Source organism: Malaya genurostris, chromosome 3 (genome assembly GCF_030247185.1).
Source record: "Malaya genurostris strain Urasoe2022 chromosome 3, Malgen_1.1, whole genome shotgun sequence".
In the NCBI taxonomy this organism is placed as follows: Eukaryota; Metazoa; Arthropoda; class Insecta; order Diptera; family Culicidae; genus Malaya; species Malaya genurostris.
This window is the reverse complement of record NC_080572.1, coordinates 29,697,947-29,716,801: the sequence shown is the minus strand read 5'-3', so window position 1 is coordinate 29,716,801 and position 18,855 is coordinate 29,697,947. Positions and strand designations below refer to the sequence as shown.

General features: G+C 36.2%; 1 protein-coding gene across 3 annotated transcripts in view; it reads right to left on the bottom strand.

The window, feature by feature from the left end:
* LOC131439537 (sorting nexin lst-4) overlaps nt 1-17,707 on the bottom strand; it is a 31,348-nt gene extending 13,641 nt beyond the window's left edge. The window contains exon 1 of one of the 3 annotated variants that reach the window (XM_058610669.1): nt 15,913-17,707. In XM_058610669.1, the coding sequence (XP_058466652.1) occupies nt 15,913-16,031 (119 nt within the window). In that variant the 5' untranslated portion in view covers nt 16,032-17,707. Of the gene's footprint in view, nt 1-846; nt 1,105-15,658; nt 15,877-15,912 lie in introns of those variants that run through there. The other 2 variants (XM_058610670.1, XM_058610672.1) reach the window with 2 other exon arrangements.
* Nucleotides 17,708-18,855: the final 1,148 nt, after the last annotated feature.

Genomic DNA, 18,855 nt, shown 5'->3' with positions numbered 1-18,855 from the left:
AAATTTTCGCGAACATTATTTTCGTTGGACTGGTTCATTCTAGTCAGGCGCGTACCCAGAAAAAAAATTCGGGGTGTGTTTTCATAATATTGGGGAGACCGGGGCTAAATCGGACAATTTTAGAAATTGTAAAAACATCCATTAAAACTGGGTTTTTATCGAAATCATTTCTACCGCGTCATCTCCAAGCGCGTTTACAAAGTCAATCTATGAATTAAAATATTAGCAGGTTGATAAGATATTTAAGCTGTCCAGTTTAACAACGTGTCCGGTCTAACTCCTGTATCCCCCAATAATTTCTTAAGTTTCGGAGGGGGGTTTAATCTCTCCCCCCATGTATACGCGCCTGATTTTAGTAGATGCTTTTCTGGTAAAAGATCTGTTCCTATGTTGTTTCTGTATTATTTTCCATTATGGAGAAACAGTTTCTAGGTATTTGCTTCTTCTGGGAGATGGTATTCTGGGGAATGGTACATTCTGTTGTATGTCTCTACTAATTGATACCTTCGTGACTATGGTTTTCTGGAGAATGGTACATTCTGGGGAAAATACTTCGCTGCTTTCTCTTCTGGGAAATGGTTTTCGAGAGATTGTCGTACAACCGTCGGCATTCATCATACTGAACTCGAGAATCGCTTTTAACTGTCTAGGATATTTTATTTCAATGCTCTGATCTATACAACTTTCATTATAATGATTGAACATAAACAATTGTTGTATAACTACCACAATTAACTTCGCTGTGCCCGATTTGCTTGTAGTTTCATGAAAAACGTGATTATTTTGCGAATCATGCATTACAAAAGAACAAATTACATCGCATCTATTCCATCACAGAATACTCACATTTTAGCAAGAATTCAATTGAGATTCTTACTAACAACTACAAAACGTGCCTTATCTAAACTATTTGACTTTTACGTTTCCATTCGAAATATTTGTTTCTCGCGTAATTTTTTTTTTTTTGCTTCAATCTACGGAGAACACTTGATAGTTTGTACAGTAGGATATCAAAACGTGCCTACATACGATATCGTTCGGCCACCGAAGTACGCAATACGCTTGTTATCGCGAGTATGTGATTGCATTCATTAGCACACATTCTGTCGTAGCAATCAGTATGTGTCAGTGGCAGTGGCAGCGGAATGTCAACTGATCATCACATTGACGTTTCCACAGCACATCATCACTCACTCGCTATGCGAGTTTATGTATGGTAGAGAAACAAGTTCGGATTTCATTCGGGCTCATTGGGAGCTTGAATTGTTCGTATTTTGTTTCAATGAAAGTTGCCCACAAGAACATATTAAAAGCAGCCTGTAATGAGTAAAACAATTATTTGCTATCAATTATGTACTAATTTAAAGTTGACATAGATTTATGACCGTTCCAGGAGATTGACTGCATACAAATAACCATATCTAGTGTCAACAGATGCAACTCTGTTCCTTGTATCGAAACATGAGTTCCTCGCATTCAATCTGTTGAATCCAGTCGTTGTGATGATAATCCGATACAAAGCACCACCCAACGGTGTTTATCAACAAAAGCATTGAGTATATCATCACCGATAGCGGCCCATTTATCCATCGTGAAATGAACCGTCGTTATTAATTAGTGAATCATGAAATATTCTCGCCTATTTCTGTGCATTATTAGACCATGGAAGAATAGGTGCAATCGGAAATTATATCGGCACAGGGATCGCATAACATACCTTGATGAACAAGACCGCCTGAATGGTCGCAGTAAAATGAAACAATCAAAACCTTTGTTAATCCACCTAGTAGTGTAATGATGCCTTTCTCATATTACTTATATTTTCAAAAACAACACTAGAAGATTCGGCCAAGATGTTTTTTTCAAACTGGAATCAAATCAAAACTTTCTTTGGGTATAAACTACCATAACCTTTTCAATTTGTGGCAACCCTGCACGCTATACGAAATTGAACAAAGCACACTATGTGCTAGGCGGTGGTGTTTTCTTCTTTCGTACCAGCACGTATCGTTGCGTACAGGGTTTGCTTTATTTTGTGTGACAGTTTGAAAGTTGTGACACTAATCGCCCTATAATTTCGGAGTCGGAAGTGGATGAAATTGCACAGTATAATTTAAGACACTAAGAGCTTTAATTTGAATCATGATTTGTGAAAATCGGTTAAAAGGTCGCTGAGAAATCAAAGGGAGTTCCGTTTTTGTAGTTTTTCTCACTATTACCAGATTGTTCGGAAGCGGAAATCGGGAGCAAGTAGTCTCAAAGTAAATTTACATATCCACTAACTAACAAGGTCTGCCAACTAGATGAATTTACCAGTAAGTGTTATAAAAATTTGCACCTCGTTTCACCATCACTTTTGAAAAAATACTCATCGCTCTGTAATTTCGGAACCCGAAGTCAAATCTGGATTAACTTTTTGGGGACATATTCAAGACCTTTTATTTGCATCTAAGTTTGTAAAAACCGGTTAAAAAATTTCTGAGTAAATTGAGTGCGTCATAAGACCCTTCATTTGAATCTGAGTTTGTGAAAATCGGTTCAGCCATCTCTGAGAAAATCGAGTGACATTATCTGTCACATACACACATACATTCACACACAGACATTTTGTGATATCGACGAACTGAGTCGAATGATATATGACACTCGGCCCTCCGGGACTCCGTTCAAGTAGGTTTTCACAGAGAAAGGCAACAACTGAAAATTAAAACTGAAGTTATCGCAGAACAAATTTGGATTTGGCTACAAGTCCGGAATCATAGTTTAATGCTAAGGAGATTTATCATCCTAACCTAATTCGTTTAACTTCTTTCGTCAGCCTCTCAGTAGAATAGTTTCAGTAGGCAAAAATCCTTCCTTCAAATTTTACTATTTATAGAATAAATGAGATAGATTACTAATTATAGAATCAGCAGGAAACATTTTCCCAACTAAGAGGGCTTCACTTGTCGAACTGCCGATTTCAATTTCCCGGTTTGCGAGATAAACATTCCCGGCCTTTAGAATTGGCCCAAACCGCCTCTTTTTAAACTGTGATAATTCGCTTATCAACACGTTTGTTCAATGAACCCTGATTGTGATACAAACCATAAATTCAATAATTGACAATGTCATGTCCGACAAAATATTCAAAATATAATTTCACAAGAAAGATTTCACACAGGCAAGGTAGTCTATTTCGTTGTTCCATATGTCGGGGATCAACATAGCACGAGATAAATCACGTCGAATGCCAAGAATGTCGAGTCCAATCAATAATCCACGACTTTCATAGCAAGGCAGCTCGTAAGTGTTATTCCAAGGTAGCTGTCGGAGAGCAAATCGAACGAATCTGCGCTTTAGTGATTCTATTCGGTGGGAGCCGTTAAGATAATATGGGTTCCATATCGTAGAGCAGTACTCGGGCGTTGACTCTAAGCAGTAAATGTCTGTGAAATGTTTTGCTAATCTCGTTACATTTAATAAACAACGAGATGTCAAGAATTGATATGCTGCTTGAAAGACAATTGCTCGCCTAAAATTACATCGAGAACCTCAACACATGTGGTTCTGTTGTTCACTGCAGTAGTTATATCTTATAGGAACTTTTTTGCATGTTAATGTGATAATGGAGCATTTGTCAACGTTCAAAGCCTCTGATTTACCTCACACCACTTTGCACCCTCGTTGCTTCGAACTATTTGGAATAGCTTGAGATCATCAGTGAAAGATAAACGTGGACATTGAAAAGAAAAATTCACATCGTTGAGGTACAAAAAAAAGATCAAAGATCCAAGATGGCTGACTTGTAGGATCCCAGCTGAAGCGATAAACTCTTTGAATATAGTCATTTATCTTGATTGCTTAACGGCGATTATTGAGATATGAACGAAACCAACGCAGCATGTTAGAACCAAATCCCAATCTGTTCAACTTAGCTACTGTAATGGCATGGTTAATTTTGTCACAGACAGTGGAAAGGTCCGTGAAAATAACATCAGTTTGCAAACCGCAGAACAAAGCATCCGTTACAAACGTCGTGAAGGATAAGAGATTGGTAGTCGAAGGCCGTTTCGGCATAAACCCATGTTATGTTTTGAATAGTTGAATATACGATTCCCGACGTTTTTGGTCTGGATAGTCCTCGAACTCACGGAATTAAATTCCTTGTGGCCAGCCCATGTTGCTGACATCAGTTCCTTTGGTCACCATCTTAACCACCTTGTGATCATATGACAATTCAAGATATGCACGAACCGTTTCATGTATGTTATTAGTCATATCAGATGTTATGCGCAACAAATAAAGCAAGTATTTGCTCGCCGATCTTTCGCAGATGAGAACACAAACAACATCCCTTCTGATTGCTTCTATCCCGACACGCATTCGAAAGCCTTCTGTATCAAGTCCGGTCCACGACAGCTTGGCTGCATGACGAGGATCATTCTAGTTCTCGGTATAAAAGTACGTGGAGTTTGTTTCGAAAATTGCTTTATTTCACTTTTCAAGTTGCTGATCGCCTCAATGAGTGACTCTAGAAGTGACTTATCATCAGCAGCTTTAGAAATCGAGCAAAGATGCGAATTATCAAACAATGCGTAACAAACATAAAAAGCAAAGTCTTGGCATTACATTCCTTTGGTGGAATTTGGCCTTTCTGTTTCAACAGACTTCGCAGCCGATTCTTAGTGTACAGAATCATTGCATGGCTAGTACTATGGATCCTACTGACACTAAGAATCCTTCCAGGTCGGGGCTCGAACAGACGACAGCTGGCTTGTAAGACCAGCGTCCTATGCATTGAACCGCCAACCCGGGACAACCCAATTCTCAACACATGTTCTCGTATTCCGTGTTCGAGTACTACGGAAAATTCATTGTGCGCATTACTGTGTACCACTGCGCACTGTTACCTTACCTTGCGCACTATTAGCTACAAAACACGATTATTTTGCGGCTTTCGTGCTCGTAAGCAACATAATAATTGTAATCGTTCATTGGAGGACATTGAAAAATAAGGTTTTATGTTTCCGTACACTTGTTTATGATCGTGATAAAAGTAATATTTTATTTGTAAAACTTCGAAAAGCTTAGGTGCGCACTAATCGCCACCTCTCCCCTACACAGGGATTTTGTATTTAATATTGTCACACTCAACGTTGTGCACCTCGTTGTTAACTGAAACGAATGCAATTGCATCACTTTCATTTCATTTGAAACATAATGTACACAAAGTTAGATACCTTGTTGAATTGAATCTCAGTTACATTATTAGTGTCTAGATGCATTCGTTCGTTAAGTGAGACTTGAATTTCATTTTCTGCTGGTCTAACCTTGCAGCGCTTGAAATCAATACAAATTGAATTTGGTCTTGTAGGACAAGTTTCAGGCTTTGTTAATAAATCGTATTTACCCATTCCTTACACTCTATTGTTCACTACACTGTATTGTCTTCGTTTCTGAAGTCTCGACCGTAAGCAATTTTTGACTGTGTCGGATGAGATGCAAGCACGAACTGTGATGCGATATTAAATAGCTCAAGAGGACTCAGGTAACGTTAGAACAGGTCACATAAAACTTGAATCCACAATACCCGCGGCATGAAACTGAATCAATATCGAATATAGCCTGGCAGCATTTGGCACAGTTATTCTCAACACTCATCGTTACCGTGTTGCACCGGGTTCACTCAAGCCACACAGGAAGGACAGCACTTGTGAAACGGCTGTTAATTGTTCAGATAGCTGTGCAACGGTTGCTGTTTGGAATCAGCAAGCATCGGTGGGATTAATTGTTGAAATATAAACGGAACCGCAAAACAACCTAATTTTAAGTACATTCCACCCAATTTGGGGGTTCCGTTCAATAACCTAATTGTAGGTGAAGTGGCTCTAGGTAGTTTCCGTAAGGAACGTGCTTAAAATACTTAAAGAAGAGTTATATTTACTCTACAGTTGAGTAGTATTAACTCAATTTCAGATTGAAAAGGTTTACTTAATTTTAGCTTATTGAACGAAACTCTCGCTGTTGTGTGGTTTTGCTCTTTGTATTTTTAACAAATGAAAGATTCAAAAGAACTCAAAATCAAGTCAAATAAAAGGTAGTTTTTATTTTCCGTGTAGCGAATCGATGACTAAAAACACTACAGTTGAGTACATTCAAAAGAAAATCGAACATAGATTCACTGAAAAAATCAAACCATATTCTAAAAATATTCCACAGTATCACTGAAAAAGGATGTAGTTAACATCCGAAATATGTATCTGTATTATTACGTCTGTTATACTTCGTATATTGAGGTATGTAAAATCAAAAGAATTCAATGTGGTTTCGAATTAGTTCTCTCATTTTACATTGCATCAACCGTTCGTGTTACAATTAGCAAATTGTGGTTGTTGTTTGATGAACAAAATTTTCATGGCTACAAGTTTATACCAACGATTGTCTGAAAAAAACGACCATTTATCCCCGAGTTCTATGTTGTTTCGGTATTACTTGGTATCTTTCCATAATGGTAAAGCGGATCAGGAATGGTATGCTTGAATAATTTAAAACTGTTAAAAAATCTGTTTTCTTTCATTTCTTGTATACATTTTGGATACACGTGATGTGTAGAATAACATTGGGATCCGGAATCCTTATCGCTTTGGTTACGGTTATAATCAATGCTAGAGGGATGAATTATTATGTGGTTGAAAGTTGTAGTGCGTCTCTTAATATCGCAAATATGTTTACGATGGATCACGACGTTGACGAATCGGCTCCAGTTCGCCATATTCATTATTGCAAATCTTGCCTTCTGTAAAAATAATAAAGGTAGAAAATTAATGTACCCGTAGCTGACTCCTAACCAGAGAAATTGTTTTGTCCTTTTAACTATCCTGCATAAAAAGACAGCCCTATTGACGAGAAGAATCAAGCATACTTCGCTTAACTTGGCCGCCACCGCATTTAATTGTAATCATATCTCTATAGAAACCCATCCAACAGAAAACAACACGCACGGCATCGCAAGTCTATCTTCACTTTCTGCTTTGCCGTCAGATGCTGATTTGAGATTTTGTTATTGTCTCTTTTGCTGCCTATGGTGTACATCAAATGATTTTCAAAAATATTCTTTTCGTTGCTTTAGAAATAATAATAGGAATTGATTCATGATTGATTTTAAGGAACAAGACCCTTTGCAAGCGTAATGTCAACAATGTGAGCGTAAAAACGAATTCCGGCGCTTCTTTTCCTGATTTTAATTAATAAAATCTTACATGTGGTTGAAAAATAAACCAATCAGTTCATTCTGCTTAAAATTTCAATTCAAGAAATTCCCTTTTTTGTTAGGGAATTAAAATCTACTTTCATACAATGTAAGCGATTTTCCATCAAACATTGGTGAAAAATTGATCAAAACTGATATTTCATCCAAAAAGTCAGACTTAACATTCATTTGAAAATAAATTATTGTTAAAAAAGATTGTTTGAAACTCAATCGTGTAAGCCACTTTGATGAACTGGTTGCACTGCATATATGAATACATAGATCTATGACATACGTATCAAATAAAATGTACGTAATACACAAATTATCAACACAAGTTAACTTGGTTTACTCTTGATCCCTAAAAGTCAAAATTTGTTTTTCCTTGTATTTTGACAAATAGAATTGCAGCCATCGTCATCGCACACGTACTCCCTCTATTAGTCAAACATATCGTTAGATAGCTTATTTTCACAAACGCAGAAAAATTCCGGTTGTTTCAAACTGTTACCAGGTGGTGAGGGATTGAGATTTCAACCGTGGAAGCGAACGGTTGAGGTCTGAGGACACAGGGCCACGTGTTGAGTTTTAAATCGACCACGTGGCTCGGTCAATTCCCTTTGCGCATCGTATTTCTCTTGTACTCTCTCGTATATGAGCAAACTGTACCGGGTTGCCAGCATACATTTTATTATTTTGATGAGAAGTTTTATCACATTAATCTATCGTATGGGTTAGACATTACATGATTTCAATGAACAATGAAAAAATATTCAACTTTCACAAAAATTGAATGTCTGTGTGTTTGGCAGCCTTGTCGACCCAATTTTATTTCTCTCTCCTTTTTCAGAATGCTATCAGGAAACCAAAGCGAAAAAAAAATGGTGGATGCATTGAAACTGACTTTGTTTCACAGAAAAATACAACACTTTATTTTTATCGCGATAACATATATGTTTTTATGTACTAATCGCATCTAAACTAAATTATCTTGACTTTGTCACGGTATATTTATGATACAAGCCTTCAAAGCCGAGATATTCGATGAACAAGTAGAGGTATGCATTTCCGAGCGTTCCAATTTTCAGCAGTTCTTCAGTCAGAAAAAAATACAACACGACCGCTAAACTCAATGAATCATTCTGAAAATTTTACAGAATATTCTCAACTAAATTCCGAAGACATTGTCAGGTGGGTTTTTCTATATTCTGCACCGTTTCCAAGAAAATTTAATTTGAAACGGGAAAATAGCAATAAACCTACCACTTTACGGTAGTGTCCTCAGCCCTTAAGGACAAAAAAGATCCTAGACGTGTGAGAAGCGAAGAGTGTACGGTGAAATCGGCTGTGAAAGCCCTGGTCGCGGAGTACCTTCTTGGACTCCAGCTAAAAGTAAAGGACCGGTCAAATTGTGCCTGTCTCGCCCTGATCGGCTACCGGCCGCCACGGCTAATCGTAATAGGAGAAAGCAGGCTGTCTTCGCGGGTCCATCGGCAATTTGGTCAAGGATAGCTCCTCCCCGCTAATTACCAAGGACGACCACGTGGCTTGCGAGCCCGCTCGACTATTGGCAACGGCATCGGAAGAATATTTGACGGTCACATCAGTCATCACCTGGCAGCAGTATTAGCCACCTAACATTGTCAGGCGCTCATGGATGACCCGGATAATTGGTCTCCGCCAGACAAAATCATCTCCGTTACGGCCACCACCCCTCAGACGAGATCAGTTTGTAGAGTAGTAAGTAGCAATAAAATTGTAATTTTGTTTAATCACCGGAACCGACAATCTCGAGCCGAAACCCCCCACAACTTTTAACGACCCTGGGGCCCGAGGACTAAAAGAGGGTTTGAGTGCCCACTCCGGAACGTCCATACCAGGCGTTGGGGTTTAGGCGACATCCATTCTGGATCCGCAACCAGAGCATCCTCGGGGGCTAAGAGTAGCCGCTATTCGAAACGGTAACAAAACCGAGATTCAAATGAAATATGCTTTTTTTAACTAGAATATTGCAAACAAATGTGGGTCATTTGAAAAATCGATTGAATCAAACCAGAATTGTTACTTTTACTATATCAACAAAAAGGCGGGTGGGTAACGTCACGGACATAACTGGAGGACGTGAATGTCATTCTATTTAATAAGAACTAAGCGTCGGTATTAGTTCACTTCGTGGGTAACCCATTAGACATAATTCCAATTGGCGTGAAATTTAACGCAATACCCTTTGATGTAATGCCTACACAATTTACTCGAAACTTTCGGTTCTTCATAAATGATTTAGAACCAAGCTGACTTAGTGTTATGACTAACAGTTTTCATTTTGTTTGTGCTTATGATTAGTACTTATGTACTATTTATATTATACAAAAACTTATACAGTAAAGCCGCATATTGCGAGGACCCGGCCTACCCAATGCTAGGAGCTTTCCTTCAGCCCGAATTGAAAGGACCCTATTGATTTATAATTTTTCAGGAATCAGAACAAATTGGCTCAAATGGCACGTTCCCCTTGATATTTGGAGATTTGTGCCTTATTTTTTGCTTGTCCTAGATGTGTTTTTCCTTCGAATGTGATGTATTTTGCTATTGAGTTGAACGTCATGTGTTAAACACTGCTTTTTCAAGTGCAAATAAGAACAGCACGAATGTAAGAACATAATGCTAACATGCAATTGTTTATAAGTGTATTCTATAGCTAAACCATCACCCCGTTACTGACCGTTCAACAAAACGCGTGCAAACGCTATAAACAAGCTACAAAACATTGTATTACAGGTATTACATGTTAAAATATACTGTAATCGCTTCGGTTCAATGAAATGTAGATTATAAAATTATAGATGAACATCAGAGATCATATATCATCTTAAGATCATAGAACAATCATGCATTGTAATAAATTCAAGTTCGCTCACATTCTTATCAAATATAAAAACAAATAGTGTTGCAAATAAATACAATTAATGAAGGGTACTTGTATTTGTACGTGTTACAATAAGAAAAATTGAAAAATTTGATTAAAGTTATTTTTCCTCGGCAAAGAATCATAATTAGCCATCCGACGAAAGACCTATATAGGTTTAAACCGGGGCTAAAAGAAATTTTATTTTAAAGATTAAAAAAAACTAGGTTAAAATTGAGGTTAAATAACCAATATAAAAAAAATCAAAGTGATAAGCAAAATCTTGTCAAGAACTACAATTACTATCAATTCAAATAACCATTTATCCGAAACCATGGAATTGTTGATCAATATGAATATAAAATGATTTTTTCTGTTGAAAAATGGTTTTCTAGCGTCTAATGCCACCAGGTGTACGGCTTTCTGGGAATTGTTTTCTGGGAAATTCTATAGAATCTATGTCGCACATATGAGAAGATTGACATACTTTTACAGCTTCGTATCAACTTTGAGTGGTCAATCGATGCTTTCTAAAATTTTTAATGTACAACTTTTCAAACACATTTCATAGAAAATGTAAAAATGTTCATTCTAGAAATTTGTTCGGTAAAGTATTATCACAGGCAACAGTCATTCAAACTATAGCAAAATTCTTCGAAAAACAACTAAGCAAGGCACATTTCCAAAAAAAATTCAATATAAAAGTGTAACGAAACATTACACTAATAATTTTAAGTATAGGTTCGAAAAAGCACCACTGAATTCTATTAAGCAGCATGTTTATCTAGTTTTTTTTCCGGGTTGGTGGTTAAATGCACTGGTCTTACAAACCAGTTGTCGTATGTTCGAGCCCCGACCTGGAAGAATTCGTAGTGTCAGTAGAATCGTAGCCCCAGCCATGCAATGGTTCTGTACACTCTGAATTGGTTGCGAAGTCTGTTGAAACAGAAGGTCAAATTCCACTACAGGAATGTAATACCAAGACTTTGCATGTTTATCTGTTATGCCAAATGATCATTATGCCAAATAACTATTATGCCAAATAACCATTATACCAAACGGTATTATGCCAATAATAATATTCTAGCGACTACACACTAAGATTTAATTCCTTTGTTCGGTAATATTTTTGACGAGAACTTTCGGTAATCTATAGAAATAACCGATATTTCGGTACATGGGTTTTATTTTACAACAATTATGCAAATTTTCACCGAACGATCAGTTTAACGTAAATTTTCATTACAGAATTCTGTATTAGATATACAATTGATACGGTAAACCTGAACAGTCGCCGAATACGGTAAAAATCATACTGTCCGTTTGGTAAAGTTATCTTCCAATAACCGAACTTCTGTAAAAACTGATTGTCATGACACTAACTGTCAAACAGTTATTAAAATATTCAGTGAGTGTCTTTTTATTAACCAAACGAAAACAATGTTGAAGGGTTCATCGAATCGATTGAGGTACAGGTGATAAAAGTTTTTAAGACGTTAGAGCCACTAACAGCTTTTTGTTTACTTATAGGCAGAAAATAATTGTGTATCACTTGTCCACTTGCTGCCAACACAAATCGTTCAAGGGTAATTTTTGTTGAACTCGACGGATTGTGCAGTGTTTTGGAAGGCGCTCATAATTCCGGCCAGTCGGAACATCTGACACTTTTTAAATTTCTCGTGGAATAAAACCATTTTCTTCATTCGTTTTTGTGAATATGTGTTGTTTTTTGAAATCCGAAAATCCATAATTTTAACCAAAGGAAAACAAACAAACAGAAATTACCGAACAATCTGTTAGATCTATTTGGTTTACAGTTTACGGTAGTTGTTTGACAGTTCAGCAATTACCGAACGATCGGTAATGAATTCAATTACCGAACTGATTACCGAACGTTCAGCTGTTGAAAATTCGGTAAAAAATTACCGAATACTGCGAAATTTTCTAAGTGTGTAGATACAACCTTCGGGTGTATGATTTTCTGGACTTTGGTACATTCTGGGAGTTTTTTTCTGGAGTTTGTATTTCTGGGGATTAGTACTTTCTGGGCAATGAATTTCTGGGGGAAAAGTTGCGGTTTTTTATGTTCTGGAGAATTGTTTTCGGGGAAATGTTATAGAATAGGGGTAGGAGCACTCAAATCAGAAGAGATTATAGCTGAGCAATGTGATGAAAAGTTTTGCAATTTCGTTTATAACATTAAAAACGTGCTTTATCCACCTAGCAGTGAGATGATACCTTTTTTTTCAATCAACATGTGTTTTACGTGTAAATGTTCTTCGTTGAGTTTAGTTTTCATGAAATTATTTTAGTGACCGTCATTTTCAATGGATTGTAATTAAAATTTTGAAACTGCAACACGAATCGAAGATAGAAATTGTATGAATCGTTAAATTATTCCTTTCAATCTAAACGTGTGACAATCGATTAAGCATTCCATAAGTTGTAGAAGTGGGTTCGTCTTTAAAGTTTTTGTCATTATTTATGGTACTTCCAGAAACGGTATTCAGAGACCAGCATAACACAAAATATTTCGTATGTCCATGAATCAGCATGACGAATAAGTTGAAATAGTTATGAACCAAACTCTGAAGATTTTTTAGTATCGTCATCCAAGGATGGCTTTTATCGTACGCTCACTCGCAACTCTTCCACGATTGAATCAGTGCCATCAAAAAGAAACGGAAATCATCGCAACAACAACAAAAAACCGGCATGGTACATTTAACATAGAATAGACACTAGTGCGAGAGCGAAATTCTCTCGGTGAACCGTCTGAGAATCAACGGCTAGCACGCTGCTGCGGGGATTCTCTCTGAAGCAACAAACGGTCGCTTATTCTCGTTTCGCGATCCGATTTTGTATGGGCAGTGGATAATTGCGATAGAATCATTTTACTATTGCCGCTTATTCTAACTATGTGCATATAACCTTTGTATAATTTGTGTCTATGAAAATGAATGTGAATGCTCCACACAAGGGTTTTAAATATTACAACCTAGTATGAGAATCATCAAGTCGAATCATCGATTCGATTTTCTGCGATAATTGTCAACTTGCGATTCTCTTTTGGTAAATTCCACACAGCGGCGATCATTATCAGACTGATTTTTTCAAGGGCCATGAAATACTCAGAGTATGAAGTGGAGCGAAGAAATGTAGAAAAATTCTCTCGAGGTTCATGCATTGAGAGACTCAAATTCTTGTAGCATCTTCTACCGGATTGAAAATGTTGTACACCCAAACCTCCATTTACGAACCTTATATATGTATGTATGTATGCTTACAAACTCACCCGTCTGCATATATGTGTATATATTTATACATATAAATGATCGCTTTTACTTCACCAATATTTATATGTATTAAGAAATACAAATCCTTGCTCACATGCGTACGTATAAGAATACAAATATACATATATAAAGTACGTAAATGGAGGTTTGGGTGTATACAATATAGATAAAAAACGAGCAGCTTCTGTAAAATGTTCAGTAATCACCAACACTGTCGTCATCTTCTATGACGGTTTGAATTTAAAAAAACTCTTAACCCTGTAATTTCAAAATTGGAAGTCGGAACCGGATAAAATTCACCAATTTTGGGCGGGACTATTTATATAGCTAATTTGATTTTGAATTTTTGTTTATTAAATTCGTTTTGGCCTTTTTTTAGCATCTCTATACCCGATACTTTCGGAAACGGCATTCGGAAATCGATTGATTTCGCCTAACCATTTCATTAGATTCGAAATTTTTGAAAATCAGTTAACTGAAATAAGTTCGACTCTAGAAATCTGGGAACGCGATAAACCCGATAAATTTGTGTGAGTTTTTTACACTGATCACCCTGTATCTCCTGAACCGGAAGTCGAATCTGATTAAAAACAAGCAGTTTTTATGGGACGTCAAGATCTTTTATTGGAATGTTAGATGGACGGAATCGGTTCAACCATCTACTAACAAAATAAGTGACATTGCTTTAATTTTATTACATATATCATCCTGTAGTTGGATCCAAATGGAATTCAGAAACCTTATATGAGAGCATAGGACTGTTCATACGAGACTAAGTTTGTAGAAATCAGCTCCGAGAAAAATTAATGAAATTATTTCTCACAAACAAATTTGCTTGCTTCTAAATATGAAATTGTTTGAATTTGAAAATACGTGTTCGAACGATTTTGTTGCCAAAAACGAACCGTGCTAAAATAGAAACGTAGTGAAAAAGGGTGCTGTGTATAGTTCTTTAGATAAAAAATAAACAATTGCATATTAAACAGTATTGAAAATCGTGTTTCACTTTGCTCCGAAACATCGCTTTATCATCAAGCGCGTAACTACTGGAATAAAGCGAAAATCGCTTACACAAAAATATCGATTAAAAATGGACGGATTTTGACAATCTTTGGCTTGATGGATAGCTATCACCGTGCGTAAATTTCTAAAATTTTTCTAAAGTTTGAGCGAATTCTATACCTATTATATATATATATATATATATATATATATATATATATATATATATATATATATATATATATATATATATATATATATATATATATATATATATATATATATATATATATATATATATATATATATATATATATATATATATATATATATATATATATATATATATATATATATATATATATATATATATATATATATATATATATATATATATATATATATATATATATATATATATATATATATATATATATATATATATATATATATACATACATAAATTAATAAAGGTAAAAAGACAAATAGAGTAACATATATGACATCGACCGTTAAAGTATGATAAAATACACCGTGTCCTATACTGTTCCATCTGTTACTACTATGACTCACACAATTCTGCGAATGTTAGAACCGGTTACAGGCAAGCCAGCAAATTCTAAACGTACCACTTATCATGCCCCAAACACATAACTGGAAGCAAAATAGCTTGCACGAATAATATAACACCAACAGTGCAATGCAATGCAATGCAATCGCAGAAAAAAATACCAATAATGCATAACAAAATAGCAAAGTCAAACATAATAATGTATAACAAAATAGCAAGGTCAAACAACAGACGAAACAGTAAGGGTTTTCTTTGTTTAGTAGGACAATGTTCTTGCAACGGAATCAAGAAAACTAAAACTATGACAGATCACGCGGATGCTAATCAAAGCGAGCCGTTTTAAATTAAATGAACTATTAAATTAGCAAACAAGCATCAGCAGCAGTCTTTAGTAGTGATTGCAAGGCGTTTCCCTACTGCCAGACTCCAGCATCGCATGTATTTGTAAATCAAACATGTTTTCGCAGTTATTTGCAATTTGTTTTACACGCCGTTGATGAAAACATGTTACAAAAAAAGGTTTGCATCAAACAGCGAGTTAAATAAGTAATGAAAACGTATTTTCCATAGCTTCTTTCTTGGATATTGCTACGCCGAGTCGTGAGTAATTTTAATATGACGTCAACTTATTCATTGCGAAAAGAAAAACTTACGTTTGGTTTTCCCGTTCTCCTACCTAATCACACTTGTTTTAGTTCGCTTGAATTTGCACCGTTTTCTCTTTCGGTTAAAATTTACTTTACTATTCAGTTTGTATATTTTACGTTCTATAATAAATGAAAATTTAGACGTTCAACCAATACTGACTGATACCTATTCGTCCATCCGTTCATATACTTCATTTTCCTGTTCTTGTTCAACACATTAGCCTGACATATTCAAAGTTTGACATTCATTAGGAGTTTACCTGCGAGGGGTTCCCAAACGGGTAATGGAGCCTTGTTGTTTGTAATATAAACATATGAACAGTACCCTCTCAGCAAGCGGTTCTATTCTGTTGGTCGTTGAGCGCTTGTTGAACGGCATACAGCACGAGATATTCGTTCAGTTTGTTGTTTTTTCTCTTCTAAAAATAGTAAGAAAATTAGGTGTTACCTTTATATAGAAAGAAAATTTGTTGTTATTCTACGTGAAGTAAAAGTATTGTACAGGTATGTAGTGTTAGTTTAAAAAAATTAGTGGAAAACACTTCAGAAATTCTCCAGTAAAACTAGTCCAACGGGGCTCCAACTTCCCATATAAAAATGGCTCAACAATGGTCTTCTGTCTGCCGGGTTTGTTGAACGAAGAAAATGGCATTCGGTTCAACGGTCTGTTTCAAAATCGGCAAACGAAGGTCCCGTGTTGGCCTCCCGTTGAACGATTGATTGGACGTTCATTGAACCACTGATCCAACGTATTGGACCAACGAGGACCACCGTTGAACGTTTTTTTTTCTAAGAGGGTGGAGAGGGTCGGGTTTTCGGATATTTATACCCGAACTCGAACTAGCAAAGTTTATGCAGGTTCGGGTCGGATATTTTTTTAAGCGGGTTTGGGTCAAACATTTGGTGGATATTTTTACAAATAAAATTTTATGAGCCAAAATAAAATCAATCCTAAAGTGGGCCAAAATACCTCTGTTACCCTATGTCGTTCAACGAACGCTCAACGCCCAACAACATCTAACCGCTTTCTCAGTGGGGAACAGGACCCTCGTTGCACTCTTTAAATAATTTACTCAAAACAAAAAATAATCCTACGGATGTAGAAACAGTGGAAGAGCCCTATCCCGCTTGTGAAGAAATCTGGCAACCGTCAGAAGGCTGGCTGCATTCCGGCTGCTGTCAAAATTGTCCAGGCGAAATTGCGTCATTATCTCGCCGTACGTGTTTTGTTTATTTCCCTCCTCTTTCTTTTTTTTTATTCGACTTCATTTGATATTCGTCAATCCCGCATGTACGTACAAAAAACGAATCTTGAGACGAGGTAAATGAGATTGAAATATGAGTATGTTTGGTAGTGAGAAAATAATGTTATTGGCAATAACATTTTCCATGATTAGTATATATGAAGGGCAATAACTTATTGCCTTTCATATGTATCTTTTATTGAAAAAATAAAACCAAGACGTTTAAAATGTAGAACCGATTCAAAACGGTTCTTCCAATCTTGTATGGCAAGAATCCGACAGAAAATAACCGTTAATAACCGCTTGGTGAAATTCTCTGCCGGAAAGGGTTGTTGCATTGTTGCCAGACTTTTGCAGGAATTCTGGCAGACATAACCAGCCGTCTGGGGGGAAATCTGCCCGCCGCGTACAAGTGGGATAGAAGAGTAAATCCTGACTTAAATTTTGCTCCTTGGACTAAAAATTAATTAAATTAACAGTAGAAGTAACTATTGGCCATTGATAGTAACTGGTGGTAACTAAAATCATTCGGAAATGAGTAATATTGGCTTTGCTGATAGCTGCACATTCGTAATTTTGAAATTATTCTCGTTGCAGTTGAAAACTGGAAAATACTTGCAGCGACAATCATTATTATCACGTTCGACGTAAAAATTATATAATGTTGCAAGAACCGCACTTTATTCGTGTAATGGTGAACTAGTTTGCGCACTAGTAGCGACGCTATGGATTAGCCAATAAACGTGATAAAAACGATTATCGCTGGTTGCGTTTTTGAGACCTCAACTGCAGCGACAAAAGTTTGTTTTTATCACAAAACAAATTTTTATCACAAATGAGTCGTGGATTGTAAGAATCGTGCAACTATTCACGGAGATATCGATTTTTTCACCCCCGCTTGGAATTCAAAATTACACGACGAAAAGAGAATTGTAACAATCTCGATGTGATATTCAATTTATGTGAAAAAATTTAGACGCACTAAACATCAAATGCAACAATTTTGTTTTCGAGAAATATTGTAGATAAATCACACGTTATTACATCCAAATAACCTATTGAGTACATTACCACAGACTAACAGACATGACACTATGGCAAACTAAGGCCCCGTGTTGGCCTCGTTGATAGGACTAACGAAAGACCAACGTTGAATGTTTTTTTTCTAAGAGGGCAGGCTTCGTAGTAGATTTGAAAATGAATCGTCGCAATAAATTATGGGATTACGTAGTTATATAGAACTGTGAGTCTGTGCCATTCGTTTGTACTAAATTCTGAATGTTTTGAAGCATTTTATTTCTGGTTCAAATTGATCAAAATGATACTGCATAACGATTTTCATTGAATTCCATTGTTATTGTTAAATTTAGTCTGGATTGCTTCTGAGATTCTTGGAAGCAAGATTAGACCAAAATATCATGCTTTAGGCTAAATTAATTTGTAACTATTGAATTAGGTTACACGATTATTGTTTGGTTCAATAATAGGGTCTGTGGGCTTATGCTGAGAGATAGTTCATTATGTTAAGTCATATATAATGAAAAATAAGTATCTATGATTATCATCATAACGCAACTTTGAACTGAATCCATTCGCGAGCCACTGTTTTGCTTGTATGTAAATGGAAATTTCAGTATGCACACAATCCGTGACACATACATCTATAAGCGTACAATATTGAAGCTTTAGAACCAAGTTTAATGAGGCCAATCCATCAAGTTAAATAAGGCAAATCAATCACCGAGATACAAGCAATTCATATTAGGTCCGAAAAATCTATGGCCGATAGTTCTAAATTGGCCTGCTTGTTACCGGAGAATCAAAAACAGCTAACTGATATATAATATACTCAAGTGAACACGGTTGCAACACACCGCACACATACGAAAGCGACTATCCAGCGAGCGAATGAATGTAACTTTCAGTTTCGTCATCCACTCACTACTCAAACACCTGCAT